This window comes from Lingula anatina, chromosome 3, assembly GCF_051362555.1.
Source record: "Lingula anatina isolate TDL-2025a chromosome 3, LinAna3.0, whole genome shotgun sequence".
In the NCBI taxonomy this organism is placed as follows: Eukaryota; Metazoa; Brachiopoda; class Lingulata; order Lingulida; family Lingulidae; genus Lingula; species Lingula anatina.
Genome location: NC_141769.1, coordinates 25,595,387 through 25,609,268, shown reverse-complemented (window position 1 = coordinate 25,609,268; position 13,882 = coordinate 25,595,387). Strand labels below are relative to the sequence as shown.

The following is a 13,882-nucleotide window of genomic DNA, read 5'->3' as shown; positions in this document are numbered from 1 at the left end:
ATCTTTGGGTGAAAGAGACAAGGAGCTCAAAGAGATGAAGTGTAAGTACAATTTATTGTATCATTGTAGATGCTAGATGAGAATTTTATATGTTAATTCATAAAGGAATTCAAAAAGCCAAATCTTTATGAAATTTTCATTTTTCACATATTGGCATTTTCAGTATGGGACTAAATTTAGAACTCCCACGGGCATGAAGGCAAATGATAGTCAAAATGTCATTATTATGTAAAGTAGATAATGGGTTTTGTAATGAAGGTTATGAAAAAGAATTGGTAAATGAAGAAGCAAAATAAAATTGTAAAATATGATAATCTTTATAATGCAATGCATCTATATTTAATGGGTAATGACCAAAATAGAATGTTTAACTTACAGCACATTCTCCCATTATTACAAGCTAAAATGAGAAGGATTTAGAAAAGAACTAAATACATAAACAAGCTAACCAGGCCCGTAGCCAGGGGGGGTTCGGGGGGTTCGAAAGGACCGCCCCTTTTGCTGGGAAAAGGTCCACTCTAGGTAAAATTTGATCTAGGTACATAAGTTTTCATGGGAAAAGGTCCACTTTTTCAGAAAACGAACCCCCCTTTTGAAATTGCTGGCTACGGGCCTGCTATCCATAGCAATTAAATGGACACATTAAATTTGATGACTTTAAATTACAACTAAATAAATAAACAGATGAAAAGACAGAGAGATTTATGTTACAAAGTTACAGTAAGGAGGCACAGAAATGTTGAAAAAAAGTTCACAACATTTCCTAAATCTTGAAAGAAAGACATAATGCAAACTAAAGTATTACAAATTCAAAGACTGACAAGTATAATGTGTAAGATTACAATTTGTCTAGAATCATATTTTGCAAGTACCTTTATTATTAGTATCAACTGATGTATTTACTTTTTTTTCTCCCTAGAATGTTATTTTACCGCACAAGACAGAAATGAAGTTTTCCTGTTGTGGCAATTATGTAGATGTCAGCAGGAGAACTGTGCATGCGATAGCAGGCATAAATATAAGGGACATCATTCAAGCCCTTTCAGGTTGACACAGAAGACACCAGTGGTACAAGTGGTGATTTTTAAGCTTGCCTCAAAATGGACCAAGAGCATGATCTGCAAGAGACAATGGGCTTTCCATTCCTGCCCTTAATACCTACAATAATATTCATGGTAGCACTGATCATCATAGGTACTGGTGGAAATATGATTGTTGTCTTTGTTTTTAGTTTAAAAAGAAAAAAGAGTACTGCAAACTACTACCAGTTCATTCTGGCCATTTTGGATCTTTTTGCCTGTGTTTTTCTTCACCCATATTTAATTTCCAAACTCTTCAATATGGACAACCAGACCAATGTGGTTCTATGTAAAATATTTGAATTTCTGATACACGCCAGTTTGTTATCAGAAGGACTGGTGCTAGTGGCAGTTGCAGTGGACAGATATTATGCCGTTTGCCAGCCATTGAAGTTTGTCAATGCTTTTGACAGAACCAAGGGGATGCTCATAGCCGCTGTCACAGTGGGGGTACTGTTTAGTATCCCCCTACTGAAATTTTATGGTGTTCATACTGTGCAACAGAAGCCAGTATACAGCAAGTATAACCATACAGTGACAAGATATTTGTGTGATTACAGTGACATTTACCAAGGTTCTCTCAGTCAGGGTGTGTTTGGTGCTGTTGTCCTTGTTATGTTTTGTGTTGCCGTGGTAACAGTTTCAGTGCTTTACTTGGTGATTGCCAAAACAATCCATGACCGTCATAGAAGAGTTGAACCTATCAGAAGTATAAGTGCATTTATGACAAAGTCTGGCCCATTGGCTAAAAGATCACAGAAAACAAAAGTTGATTTTAAAAAACAAAGTGTTGGTGCAAATATCCCTTCAAGCTATTCCACTGGAACTTCAAACTCTGACTCCATATCAACCAGATTTGTAGCAAGAACAGAGGTTACCATGGAAGAAACCCAAGCCAAAAAGGTTACTAGTACAGTTTGTGAACATGAAGAGGACATAAACAAACCAAGAAAACTTAACAAGAACACTCCTTTAATGATTTTAGTCTGTTGTGAATGCCACCTTGCAAATCAATCTAAAACAGAGCTTTTCAATGACAAGAGTGAAGAAAACTGTGAAATTATTGATGATGTAAAAATAGTTAATCTTGAGCAAGAAAGTGGTACCTCAACAGAGCAGAAAAATTATAACATGAAAGAAAGCACTAATCAGCAGGATAGCAGCAGCATTAAAAATGGCAATCATCCTCAATGTCACAGCCCAGTCAGTATTAAAACTAATGACAGATTAGATGATAAGGTTGGCAAAAGGTATAATTCAGCCAAAGAACATGAAAAAACAAGTGCTTGGAACTGGCCAGATAAGCCAAAGCAGTTAGCCCCCAAGGGTGCAAAAGTCTTGTTCTTAGTAACACTAGTGTTTGCATTATCATGGGTACCATTTTGGGTAATAAAATTTGCATCTCTGATAAACCCAAATTTTTGGCCAGAGAAAACATTTGTTGACATTGCTTTTAAAGTACTGTTGATGCATGCTTTCTACCTGAATAATGCTATTAATCCTATCCTCTATACCTTAATGAACAAGGCTTTTGCTACGGATCTCAGAGATGTTGTAAGGACAGTTAGGCAAAGACTACAGCCAGTACTTTGAACATGAAAGTTGTTTGTTTAAAGTAAAAAATCCAGCAATTGAAGCGGCATGACTGGGAAAAACACTGACAAGGCGGTGGTATCAAAAAGGAACTAACATTTACTAAGAATAATTTTTAGATAATGAGTGACACTTTGGTACATTTGCATACATGCTCTTCATATTAGGGTGAATAGTGAGTGTAGCATCCTTAAAAAAGAACGGTGCAGCCGTAGTGGAAATGGAACTGATAATGATTTATAGGGCAAAACAGTTTGGGTGGTGTGTGTTTGAGAGTGTGTGAGTGCATGTGCGTGTGCCTGCACATGCAGACATTGAGAAACTGTCAGTCTGACAGGTCATGAGTGCTTGAAATGCCAGAGGTCCTACAAGACTTTTGATAATAGGTACTCATGACAAGCAAAGTTTATGTACAGATACAATTCTTCTTCAAAAAAAAAAAAAAAAAAAACATAGATAAAATATTTAATGTGGGCTAGGACAGAAATATGGGAGGACCCGCAGAATTCTCGTAGTGCCTTTCCTCTCGACCTTTAGTATCTCCAAAAATTTCTCAATGTCTGCATATATGGGCCTTAACAAATACTAAATGCAAACAGTAGTAAGATCAATTGCAATTTCATTTCTTTAACAAATTGTTTTTCACAAAAAAATGAGGTGAGGCTTGAGGGCCTTTGGATACATCCCTTTCTTTCCTGCGTTGTTTTTATAATGAATTTTGTTTCTAATGATTCAGAATGACATTACTAGTAAATATATTTAGCCTGTAACTGAATTATACTATTGTCATTGAATGCAGTGAGTGTATATATTATAGGCATTCATATTATCCTCATATTTTCTAAAATAATTATGATTGCAAAATTATATATAAATGGACTTTTGGCATCTACGTCACCAGAGAGTGCTCCATACATTGCACTATGTAGAGGGTATATAATATATTAGGGATAAATTGTCAGCACATTTGTAATTATTCCATTACTCAGAATGTCAAGCTGTATGGGATACAGTAATTGTCACCATTATTAAAAAAAACACCTGACAATCACTGTTAAATATCAGGTGATAATATAAATTCTCAAATGTCCACCTTTTTTTTCAATGCACATTTATGTTCGTGTAATTAGGAGTATTTTCTTCTGTGCATGAAAATATTGTATTTGTACCTGTTGTTCACTGCAACTGACATGCTGTCATATGAGAATTCTTCATTTCTGACAAATAAATATTTGAAATGTGAAAAATAACTATGTTAAATGTTGAGTACTACTAACAAAAATAACTGTTTCCATATTTCCATGTCATTTTCCCCATCCCATCAATAATACCAGGACTCTGCCTCTGTTGCTTATGCTTATTATTTCAATATCACAATATATACATACTGTTTAAGTTTAGAAGTTAAGTCCTTTAATTTATTTAAGTAAATACTTACAAATGCTGAATCCCACTTTTAATTGGGATAAACATGAATTTGCCAAGGAAACTCTGGTACAAGGGTAGCAGTTATTACTAAAGGGCAGTTCTGAAAATAATAAAATGTTTAAAAACTTAGTTGTTTAACACAGTCAAATTATATTTATTTATCTAATTTAGAAACATGTCAAGTTTCAATGCTATTAATTATTAGCACTATAACGGAAACAACTAACACATTTTATGTATTTAGCTGAGGGCATGAATCACTGACTCGTTATTTTATTTTAAAAAAATTTTATGATACAATCAAACGCAAAGACACCCAAGTTCACTGGTGATGCTTCAACAGCATTCCTTAGACTCCCCCTTGTGTACAATGAATGCTGTCTATGATATGGCTCTGAGAATGTCAAAGTTGGAGTAATGTGTAAACAGCAATGGCTGGAGGCATATGATGCAGTTCATAGTTAGTATATCCTATATCTACTCACATCACATGGCAGATGTGGTATTTTATTCTGTTATATGGAGCGAGGCAAAGGGATACACAATGTTCTCCTTTTACTTGTGTATATCTGCATGCAAAAATGAAAGTTAGGGACATTGGGGGGGTGGGGGGGTGGAATGGAGGACAAGATTGGGAAGAGGTATTTCCTGCAGGTTTTTTAATAATCAGCAAAGAGGATGTTAATGTCAATGCATTACCATCCACAATCATGCACCACTTACAGATTTGACAATCTTGATTTGTTGATGAAGGCATATGGAGCAATATATTGTATAGTAGTATAGGTCTGTGTACAGTAGTTTGTAAAAATCAGTGCAAATACATATATTTTTTTACAAAAAAATGCCCATTTTTAGAAAATTTTGACCTGTTTGACCTTAGAAATAATGGTCAAAGGTCAAATCCAAGGGCATATTTGAAATTTCCAAATATGACTTTGGGTCAACCACCTATAGTAATTTTTCCCATAATTCCTTCGGTTTGGGAGACATTTAGCATTTAATTTAGCAAATTTTGGACAAGGGAGCATTGCAATGAGCACCACACCTAGACCTGAGCACCGACAAAGCCCAAAATTTACGTGGATTGAGTTGAGATTATATGTGACCTAAATCCAAGAGATAGGTATGCAGGCTCTTGTAGTCTTGAAGGAAAAATGGGTTGGAGCTGGCAGATATGGCAGACCAGACGGGTTGGGACTAAAACCTACGCTGGTGGTACAACAAGTACCTGTAACCATTACATAAAGACCCTTGCAGTGTCTGAATTATGAAACAAGCACTGAACAAAACGAAACAATGAATATAATATTAGTGTTTATTTTTAGGCATAAAAAGTTGCCATCTAATTCACGACTTCCCCACAAAGCTTACTAGAATTAAGGTAATATTTTCAACCAAAATGAAAAATGTAACAAAATTTACATCCTACAAGTCTCTTAAGTCATATCAATTTTTCAAATTCTTTTGTTCTAAGTCATATTTTCTCTTTCCTGACACCATTTCTCTCTTTTCCTTCTTTTTGAGCAATGTCCCAGTTTTATTTTAATTCAACTCATAGTAGAAACACAATGTCATGTAATTTTTCTACTTAAATATAAAAAAAACTTAACAGAAAAGTGTGATAAAATGTAAAGTTCTACTAGTCTCTTTGGCTTTACTCTGAATTCATTTTGGTGTCACACTTTGTTTCTTTATTTTCCTTCTCTTTGAGCAATGTTCCAGCCACCACTCCAGCAAACATGATGGCACCGAGCCACTTATTAGAGCGGAACTTCTTCCCACAGTCTTCTGGGTTGTTCAAATCAACTGTGTATATCTGAAACACCAGACAAAAACAATCAGTACAACAAAATGAAGTTTGGTCAATGCTATCTATTAAATAACATCATTCATTCTATTAGAGGGTCTTTTAAATGAAAGAGGCCATCGTCGGCCAAGTTTCAAACATCATATTTGTGTTTATTTTTTATTGTTGCTTACATATGTGAATGAGGAGGCAGAAGATTTTAATACCCAAATGCTTCCTTTACTGAAAATCTTTGAAATAGTTTACATTGTGACACAGAATACCCTTTTTGCTCAATTTTTTACTAACAGGTACAGATTGAAAAAATAACAACACAAATACTTGTTTGGAGTTCTAAGTTTTTATTTTAAACTATAATGAGTGAACTTCACCAGTCTCTATCAAAATTACCAGTGATTAAAAAAAAAACTAGAAACTCGGAATTCAAAAATAGCTTTATGCATCAAAATTCTTACAATGGTTTTGGGTATGGTATCAAAAAAATTGAGAGAAATGATGAATTTTCTGAGATAATTAAAATTGTCCTGTGTGTGGTGTGTGTGTGTATGTGCATGCATGGTATAACACTCATTATGTGCATTTTAAAGTAGGTAATCCTACAACATTTGATGACTAAATGGAAAATTCCTACCTGGTGTACTAAGTGAGTGGCCACAGCCCCTACTCCAATATAGTAAGGCCAGGTTTGTTCACACATATAACCAGTTAAGGTGAGGCAAGTTATCATTGCACTGCTAAAACCAGTCAGCCATGGCTTGGTGCTATCTCCAAGCTTAAGAGCTGTGGACTTCACTCCAATTAACAGGTCATCTTCTTTGTCCTGGGTTAAAATTAAAAGTGAAGAAAAATAGATTGAGATATTTATTTATTTATTTTTTTTTTGTTGTAATAAGAGTATTCATTTACACTTTATTCAAATTTTAGTGGAACATTTTGACAAATTTTATCTTCATAAATGAAATTCTTTTAAAAAAAATTTAAATATACAATATAGTGGTGTTCCTTTTAATATTTTCTACAAGTCTTTCTTCATTTTGAAACTGTTTTTCATGCTCTAGTTAGCTGCTTCTGGTTATTAGTTTGGAGCTAAGGAAGAAATGGGTATGTTTACAGGTTAGTCTTTTCGGTGGTGATGGAAGCCATGCCTAAATGCACTATGATGCAATAAGTTTGAAAAAAGTAATCAGCATCAACTGAGATGACAAGATGAAAAAAAAACACAAACTGAAATATCATAATCAGATTCTTTAACCAAAACATTCATGAATTTTAATTTTTTCTTTTAAAAAATTCCAAAAGACATATTGCAATAAGAACATGTATAATTGGTGACAAAATCATGACTATATAAGAAACCATTAATTAATTGTATTCAATAAGTAACACGAAGATTGGTAAAGCAGAGTCCTCAGAATGTGATGATAAAAAATTAAAATGAGGATTTATTGAGTCAAAGCAGGTCATTTTGACTTTGATAGCTGAGTATTGTGAAATCAATTGTGGGGATAACCCAGAAGCTTGCAAAGACAGAAGTGCTTCTTTTATAAAGCCAAGGCAAATAAATGAGAATGGTATCTTATTGAAATGCATGTCACAGTCACTTCAAATTTATTCTTTTGGGACAGAGTAAAAACATTGTAGAGCTATTTCGGTTTTAAAATTGTCTGAGGAAAGATGTGTTAAGTGCCACAGGGTGTATTTTAACATGTTATCAAAATAGCCAAACACTTGGAACCCTTTCCAACAGAACACTATATATCATTTTAAATTAGCCTTATTCATTTTGACACTGTCAACTGCAATGACATGTTTTGACATACATCAAGATGTAGCATCACAGTCAATGGGCATCAACCAAGATGGTCCTTAAGTTTTGCAACTAAGAAAAAAAAATGTGAGATTCAGGATTTTAAGTAAAATTGGGATTAGAAATAATGGCATGAGACATGAAAGGGTCTTCGTAAGAGGGGGGAGGGGCTGTCTCAAACTGACTGCGTTCAGGTAGGTCCCCAATCCCCCTCTCCCAGCCCCAATTAGAAATACTGTATTGTTTGTAAAATGTACTTCTTCTATCAATAAAGTCTTAATTTAAAAAGATTATTATTCCAATGAAAACATCCACAGTCTGGCAGCACTTAGTGTAAAAATCTTGTAACTTCAATTTCAGTAAGCTGTAAGCAAGCTTGAACCTTCACAAGTTAAAACATGCGTACATATAAAGCATAAAATGTAACAATTTACAGCAAAAGAAACAGGATGGTCTGAGTAGTGACAACAACTAATTTACACTCAGAATTACAACTGGATTCTAACATGTGGTCTACAGCTATTTATCCACTACATGGAATCTAAGCTTTGATTTTCCCAGAAACACTATACATACTTGGTGTGCGTAGATGGTGTCGTACATTAAAGTCCATGCTATGCCGGATATATAGAGGGGGAGAACAACGCTCCAGTCACTATTTCCGTGAATCGCAGCCCACCCCAAAATGGCACCCCAGTTGAAAGTCAACCCTACCAACAGAAAGTTGAGAGAAAAAAGCATGTTAAGTCAATGCAGTGGTTTCACATATCCGCACCCAGTATGAGGCATAAAAGTCTGAGGGAAAGTTTCCTGAAGTGGTCCCTGTTTGTTGTTCTGGGTCAACCAGATGCTGCTGGAATGGTCATTTAATACAAGACAAAACAGTAGGACACATTATTTTTCTTTCTTACTGAATATTACTTTTGGGGGGAGACATAATGTGGGGCAGACTTCACTTGAACAAGGTAAAATCCTAGCTGGTGCTGGGTCTTGAAAAAAAATTGAAAAGTATGAATCCAGTTTTAAATGACTGCATGTCCATCATAGTGAAAAAATAAGGGTAAAAAAATTTATATACCACTGTGGCATTTTACACTATCCTTACAACCAGGTCTTATTTTGGGGGCATGTATAAGGAGGTGACATACAACATCAAGTGGCAAGACCACTATGCAAATGCCAATTAAAAGCAAGAGAGCAAAATAAAATCCATCATTCATCATCAGCCATGAATGCTGAAATAAGCCCTTTCCTGCAAAGCATACAACTATAACATAAATGGACCCCACTTTGTACAAACACGACAACAGCTGTTCTTGTTCATTTTCTGGAAATTCACTCATATACTACAATACTGTTTAGATCAGAGAGCATCGCATAAAAATTAACTATTATAAGAAGCATGGTTATTTCCAGAAATGAATTCAGAACGACCACTGACATTACAACAGGTCTATGATATAAGTAGCAGCTATATAAAAACTGTCAAGTGAAATTTATTCTCTGCAATGTTTCTACAAAAAGCTGAACTACCCACACGAAAAGCCTACTCTGTATGGTAAATTATTTTAATGAAGTCAACAATGACAGATGTACATCAACAATAACAATGTGAACAAAGCTGATGAAATGGAAGCAACAGCTCTCTAAAGTTAATCTTTCAAAAACTTTGAACTTTCAAGACCAAGTGAGCAATCCTAATTTTATTAGAACCTTCTTGCAAATCCAAAATAAAGATCTATTTGGGAAGGAGGCCATATCACTGGTCCTTTCCTTGTCCAAATAGGCTTTGTTCATGCATCACAAACACTGCAGAAAATAAATAAGCAGAGAGTGTAAAGGCAAAGAATTGTTCAGGGCATATATATATATATCTGGGTACTTCATCATCTCTCTTTTCGAACCTGATGAGAATAAATTGTATCATAGATCATAGTGTAGAGTGTACATGCGGAGTACAGCAGGACACTGGGCAGTTCCAACTGACCATGGATTGCTGACCAAGCAATAAGCACACCCCAGTTTAAAGTCAGACCTACAACAAAAAAACCAGCAAAACAACTAATATATGCAGAACACAAATTCATGAATCAAGTGGTAATCTTGACGATGTATTTAGCATGTATTTTAAATGTGCAATCTTTAGCAATAATTTGTGGTCATATTTGTAAATGAATGCTACTTAAAAATTATCATTATAATCAGTGTCGTTTAACATAAAATGTTTAACTGGAAAAAGGCTACTCAAGATCAATAACATATAAAAATTTCATAAATAAATACAATTTTAGCTACGTCATCATCTCTATTACATATATAACATGTGAGAGTTCACTCTAAGACCATTTTTAGCCAAACAGCTGAATAATTGGACAAAAATTTGAAAAAAAATTAAAGAAGGACAAAAAAGGACAAAACACATTGTAATTCAGGAATATTTTTATGTTTTCATATCCCAACACTATAGATATTTCTTCACTTACTCAGAAATATCATTTACTCTGCATTATTTCAAGATTTATCATTTTTGTTTTTATTTGATGCTTTTCAAATGAGATTCAACAATATTGCCCTTGGTGTTTTTAGGACTGTACTCTTACTAGAATAAGAGAAATTAGTTTCAAAAACGTGTGTCAACATTGGGATAAAAAGTAACAAAGAGCCAATTTCTACAAAATGATACGACTGCTACTGAATCCAGTCTGTTAATGAATTTTTTAAAAATATAAAGATTTGAGGGATATGAACTTACCCAGAAACAGCTGTGGCCAGAATGTGACTCTCTTCATCAATGGATAAGTGACTACTAAAAGTAAAGAGCTGGCACCCAGGGCAATGCTGTAAGATTCCAACAGACAAAAATAAAATAAATTAACACACTGAAGCTAACTATATTATAATACAAATATGGGCTGCTTAAGCTGTACTTTGGTGATAACAGTTTATGTAAATGTCTTTTCAGTTTCCATCAAGTTGATAAATGAAACAGAAGCACCAATAACACCCTAATGACACAAGGATTGCATGACATTTGAACAAAAAATATATAAAATGTGAGATAAAAAAAAATCATTTACCTGTACCAATTAAAAGTAAGGAGAATTGCCAGAGACCCTGATAAATTCAATGCAAGGCAGCCCAAGGCCTGGTAGAAGTTCAGTTCTCCACATGCCAGTGGTCTGTCTTTTGTTCTTTCCACCTACCAAAGGTAATATATAATTAACATCAATACAAGAACGTTAACATCACTACTGACCTGAAAATGCAGTTTTAGAGCATGGCAAGTTCTTCTTTTGCCTTCTTCACCTCAAAATGCAAAATAAATAAAAATATGTACATCTTGGCTGCATAAAAACATTATTATCACTGTACTATGTTGCAGTGCTATCTTGTAACTATAATAATATTTATCTGTATAACTACATATTAACTAAGCTTTATATTTTACTCTCTTATAAAGAATGCTCATATAAAATTGCATTAACTTATATTCAATATTAACATGTATTTTGCCACTCAACTTCTGTTGCACTTAGTCATGCACTTGCATGTATTGATTAAATTGAATCAATTTGAGTTTGCCAAAATCATCATATGTCGCAAACATGTGAAGCAAATGGAAATTTTCTTTACACATATATCGTAAACATGATCATGCAAATTTACCGATACCTTTCCAGCCTTCCTGATTACATACCATCTTATCAAAATCCTTGTCCCACATGTCATTGATGATACAGCCAGCGCCCCTCATCAGAAAGGAGCCCAGGCCAAACAATGCCAGCATGGTGGGGTCAGGGAGGTGCCCTGCCTCAGCAGCCAGTCCTATACTCCACGTACAAGGCCAAAACAACAACCAAGTCCCTAAAGAAAAAAGTTAAATTATTAAAATAAGTCTTCACTTGCTATATTGATGTCCAGACTTAATTATGCATGAATTAGCAATACTCAATGATTAGCCAACTGTCCTCTAATTTCACATGAATCACCAAATCTTCTCTAAGGTGCTATCAAAAAATACACTATCACTTCTAAAATTGATATACGTACAAAATGTTAAATAAAGGGATAGCAGTTTTATTTTAACAAAAATACAAATTTTAATTGTGTCAGAAAAATTAAGCTAAGATTCAGTAGGCAAAATAAAGTACAGAACACAGTACAAAATTAGACCCTACACATCTCAACTCACCAATAGGCCTATCCAACCTAATAAGCCTCAGGTAAGGCTTTAAATTTGATGGAGCAGCTTCAACTATGCCTTGTGGGCTGAGAGTGAAAGACCTTCTTGACTGCTGCTGCTGTCCTGGTGGCTTCTTTTTTGTTAGAGGAGGGGTCGTTCCAACAGCACATTGTGGGACCTTGACTATGGGCACCAACGCCCTGGGTTGTGTTCTCATGATCAGGCCAGTCTTCATATGTGGATCAACACCTATGTTATGCCAATGTCTATTACATAATATTTGTCCCAATGAAGTGGTTTTATTGTGATGGTATAGGTGTGAGAAGTCTCTCCAAAATGTTGAATGTGTATTACAATAACCATGTAGTTTGTCATTTGAACTGGAATGTGTTCTATTATGAGCTGACAACTGTTTTGATGCACTTAAAAGACACCTGTGCTGCTGGTTATGTTCCAAATATTTTATACCACTTGTTCTTGCTTTTCCAAACACACACATTCCACTTGTGCTGTACATTCTACAGTGACTAGATATCCTAAGGAGGAAGTCTAACTTCTTTCTGGATAGCTTCTTAATAGCTAGAGAGCCCATTATCACTGGTATGTTGACTTCTTCACATTTATAGAAACATATAGCTGTCCAATCTCTGAAATGACAAAAAGTTCCAGCTGTAGTAGTTATCATAAAATAAATACAAAATGCATAATTCTTTGAGCTAAATTTATATAAAGCAATGTAGTATCACATAAAATGCAGCTGTCTAAAATAATTTTTGACTAACATTCTGCTTATTCACCATGTACCACACATACCTACTTGTTCAACTTTTGCAAGCTCCATCAAACATGTATGAGTGTCATGGTCTTTAAAAAAATGCCTCGACATAATGTTAATTTCCCTGTAATCTGCTAGTTTGGACTAAATTAACACAACTAATATTATCATGTACTTTAACTGGACCTCAAATATGTGGCCTAGTTTAAAGGAATACTCCACAAATTTTTCTGCCAAAATGAATTTCTCCCCACATTTCAAAATCCCGCAAAGTCATGCAAAGCTTCTTATATTTCCTAATTAAGAATCTAAAGACAACAAACCCTTTAAATAAAAGTTTATCTGAAGCATATACCTTTTGTCCTTCTCAGCCTCCTTCGGTAGCCATTATTGCCAGCTTGCAGCTTCGGTATGATACTAGTACACGGTTCGGGGCTGCAATACAAAACACCTCGCCATTTTCTTGTGTACAAACAATGCGGTGCGCACATGGCAGATGTTGTTAATTTGACTGGCCAGTCATTTAAACTAAAGAGTTATTCAATTAAAAATGGAATAAAACATTGAATCCAAGTGCAGGGATGGGTCAAGCAATGAGATCATGAGGAGGAGAATAGCCATTTACCCCAGAAAAATTCATTTTGGCAGAAAAATCCCATGGAGTGGCCCTTTAATTGATGAATGTTTAACTTTGCCATATATCATGGTAAGTTTAGATTTAAACTATGCCTGAAGCTAAGGCAAGGAAGTGGCATGCATGGTCACATGAAAAACTATAAATATAAATATAATGGGGTGTGGCACACATTTACTGAAACTTACAGATCTTGCAATTGCAAGGGAATTTTTGTCCGCGGTAGACAAACGGCCGTATGTTATACTCAAAATGTGCAATTGCTTAAATTTCTTGTGCTTTAAAAACTGACTCATTTGACCTTGAAATGAACTTCACACAGCGGGTGCTTTAAGTTTGTAGGATCACCACTGCCTTCTTTATATCCGTCTTTAATTCAAGGATAACTAGTACTTACAGAATACGAACAAACCTATTTGTCTATCTAAAATAAACTTGCACTTAACTGCGTCTTGATATGCTTACCTGTCAAGTAAGTTTATCCATCAACCTGCATCGATGACTCTTCAGTAGAAGAAGGCCTATTTCGATAGAAGTTACGTTAAGGCTACCAAGGCTATCGACCAAGGGCTA

At 34.8% G+C, this 13,882-nt stretch overlaps 2 protein-coding genes across 4 annotated transcripts; one reads left to right on the top strand and one right to left on the bottom strand.

Moving 5' to 3' along the window:
• Positions 1-936: 936 nt before the first annotated feature.
• LOC106174629 (uncharacterized) lies at positions 937-4,289 on the top strand. The gene has a single exon (XM_013556288.2). It carries the CDS (start codon positions 1,101-1,103, stop codon positions 2,670-2,672), a length of 1,572 nt encoding a protein of 523 aa, XP_013411742.2. The 5' UTR covers positions 937-1,100; the 3' UTR covers positions 2,673-4,289.
• A 1,111-nt stretch (positions 4,290-5,400) lies between these two features.
• Positions 5,401-13,882, bottom strand: LOC106174716 (4-hydroxybenzoate polyprenyltransferase, mitochondrial). 3 transcript variants are annotated; one of them, XM_087009173.1, is made up of 9 exons: positions 13,775-13,882; positions 13,031-13,110; positions 11,910-12,547; positions 11,415-11,581; positions 10,795-10,916; positions 10,470-10,555; positions 9,622-9,752; positions 6,542-6,730; positions 5,401-5,919 (listed from the first exon to the last, which is right to left on the bottom strand). In XM_087009173.1, the coding sequence occupies exons 3-9, from the start codon at positions 12,490-12,492 to the stop codon at positions 5,758-5,760; spliced, it is 1,440 nt and encodes a 479-aa protein (XP_086865299.1). In that variant the 5' UTR covers positions 12,493-12,547; positions 13,031-13,110; positions 13,775-13,882; the 3' UTR covers positions 5,401-5,757. The 3 variants fall into 3 exon arrangements, with proteins under 3 accessions (XP_086865299.1, XP_086865298.1, XP_013411849.2); XM_087009172.1 differs by lacking the exon at positions 9,622-9,752 and adding an exon at positions 8,294-8,427 and having other exon boundaries at positions 13,775-13,876; XM_013556395.2 differs by lacking the exons at positions 9,622-9,752; positions 13,031-13,110 and adding an exon at positions 8,294-8,427 and having other exon boundaries at positions 13,775-13,881.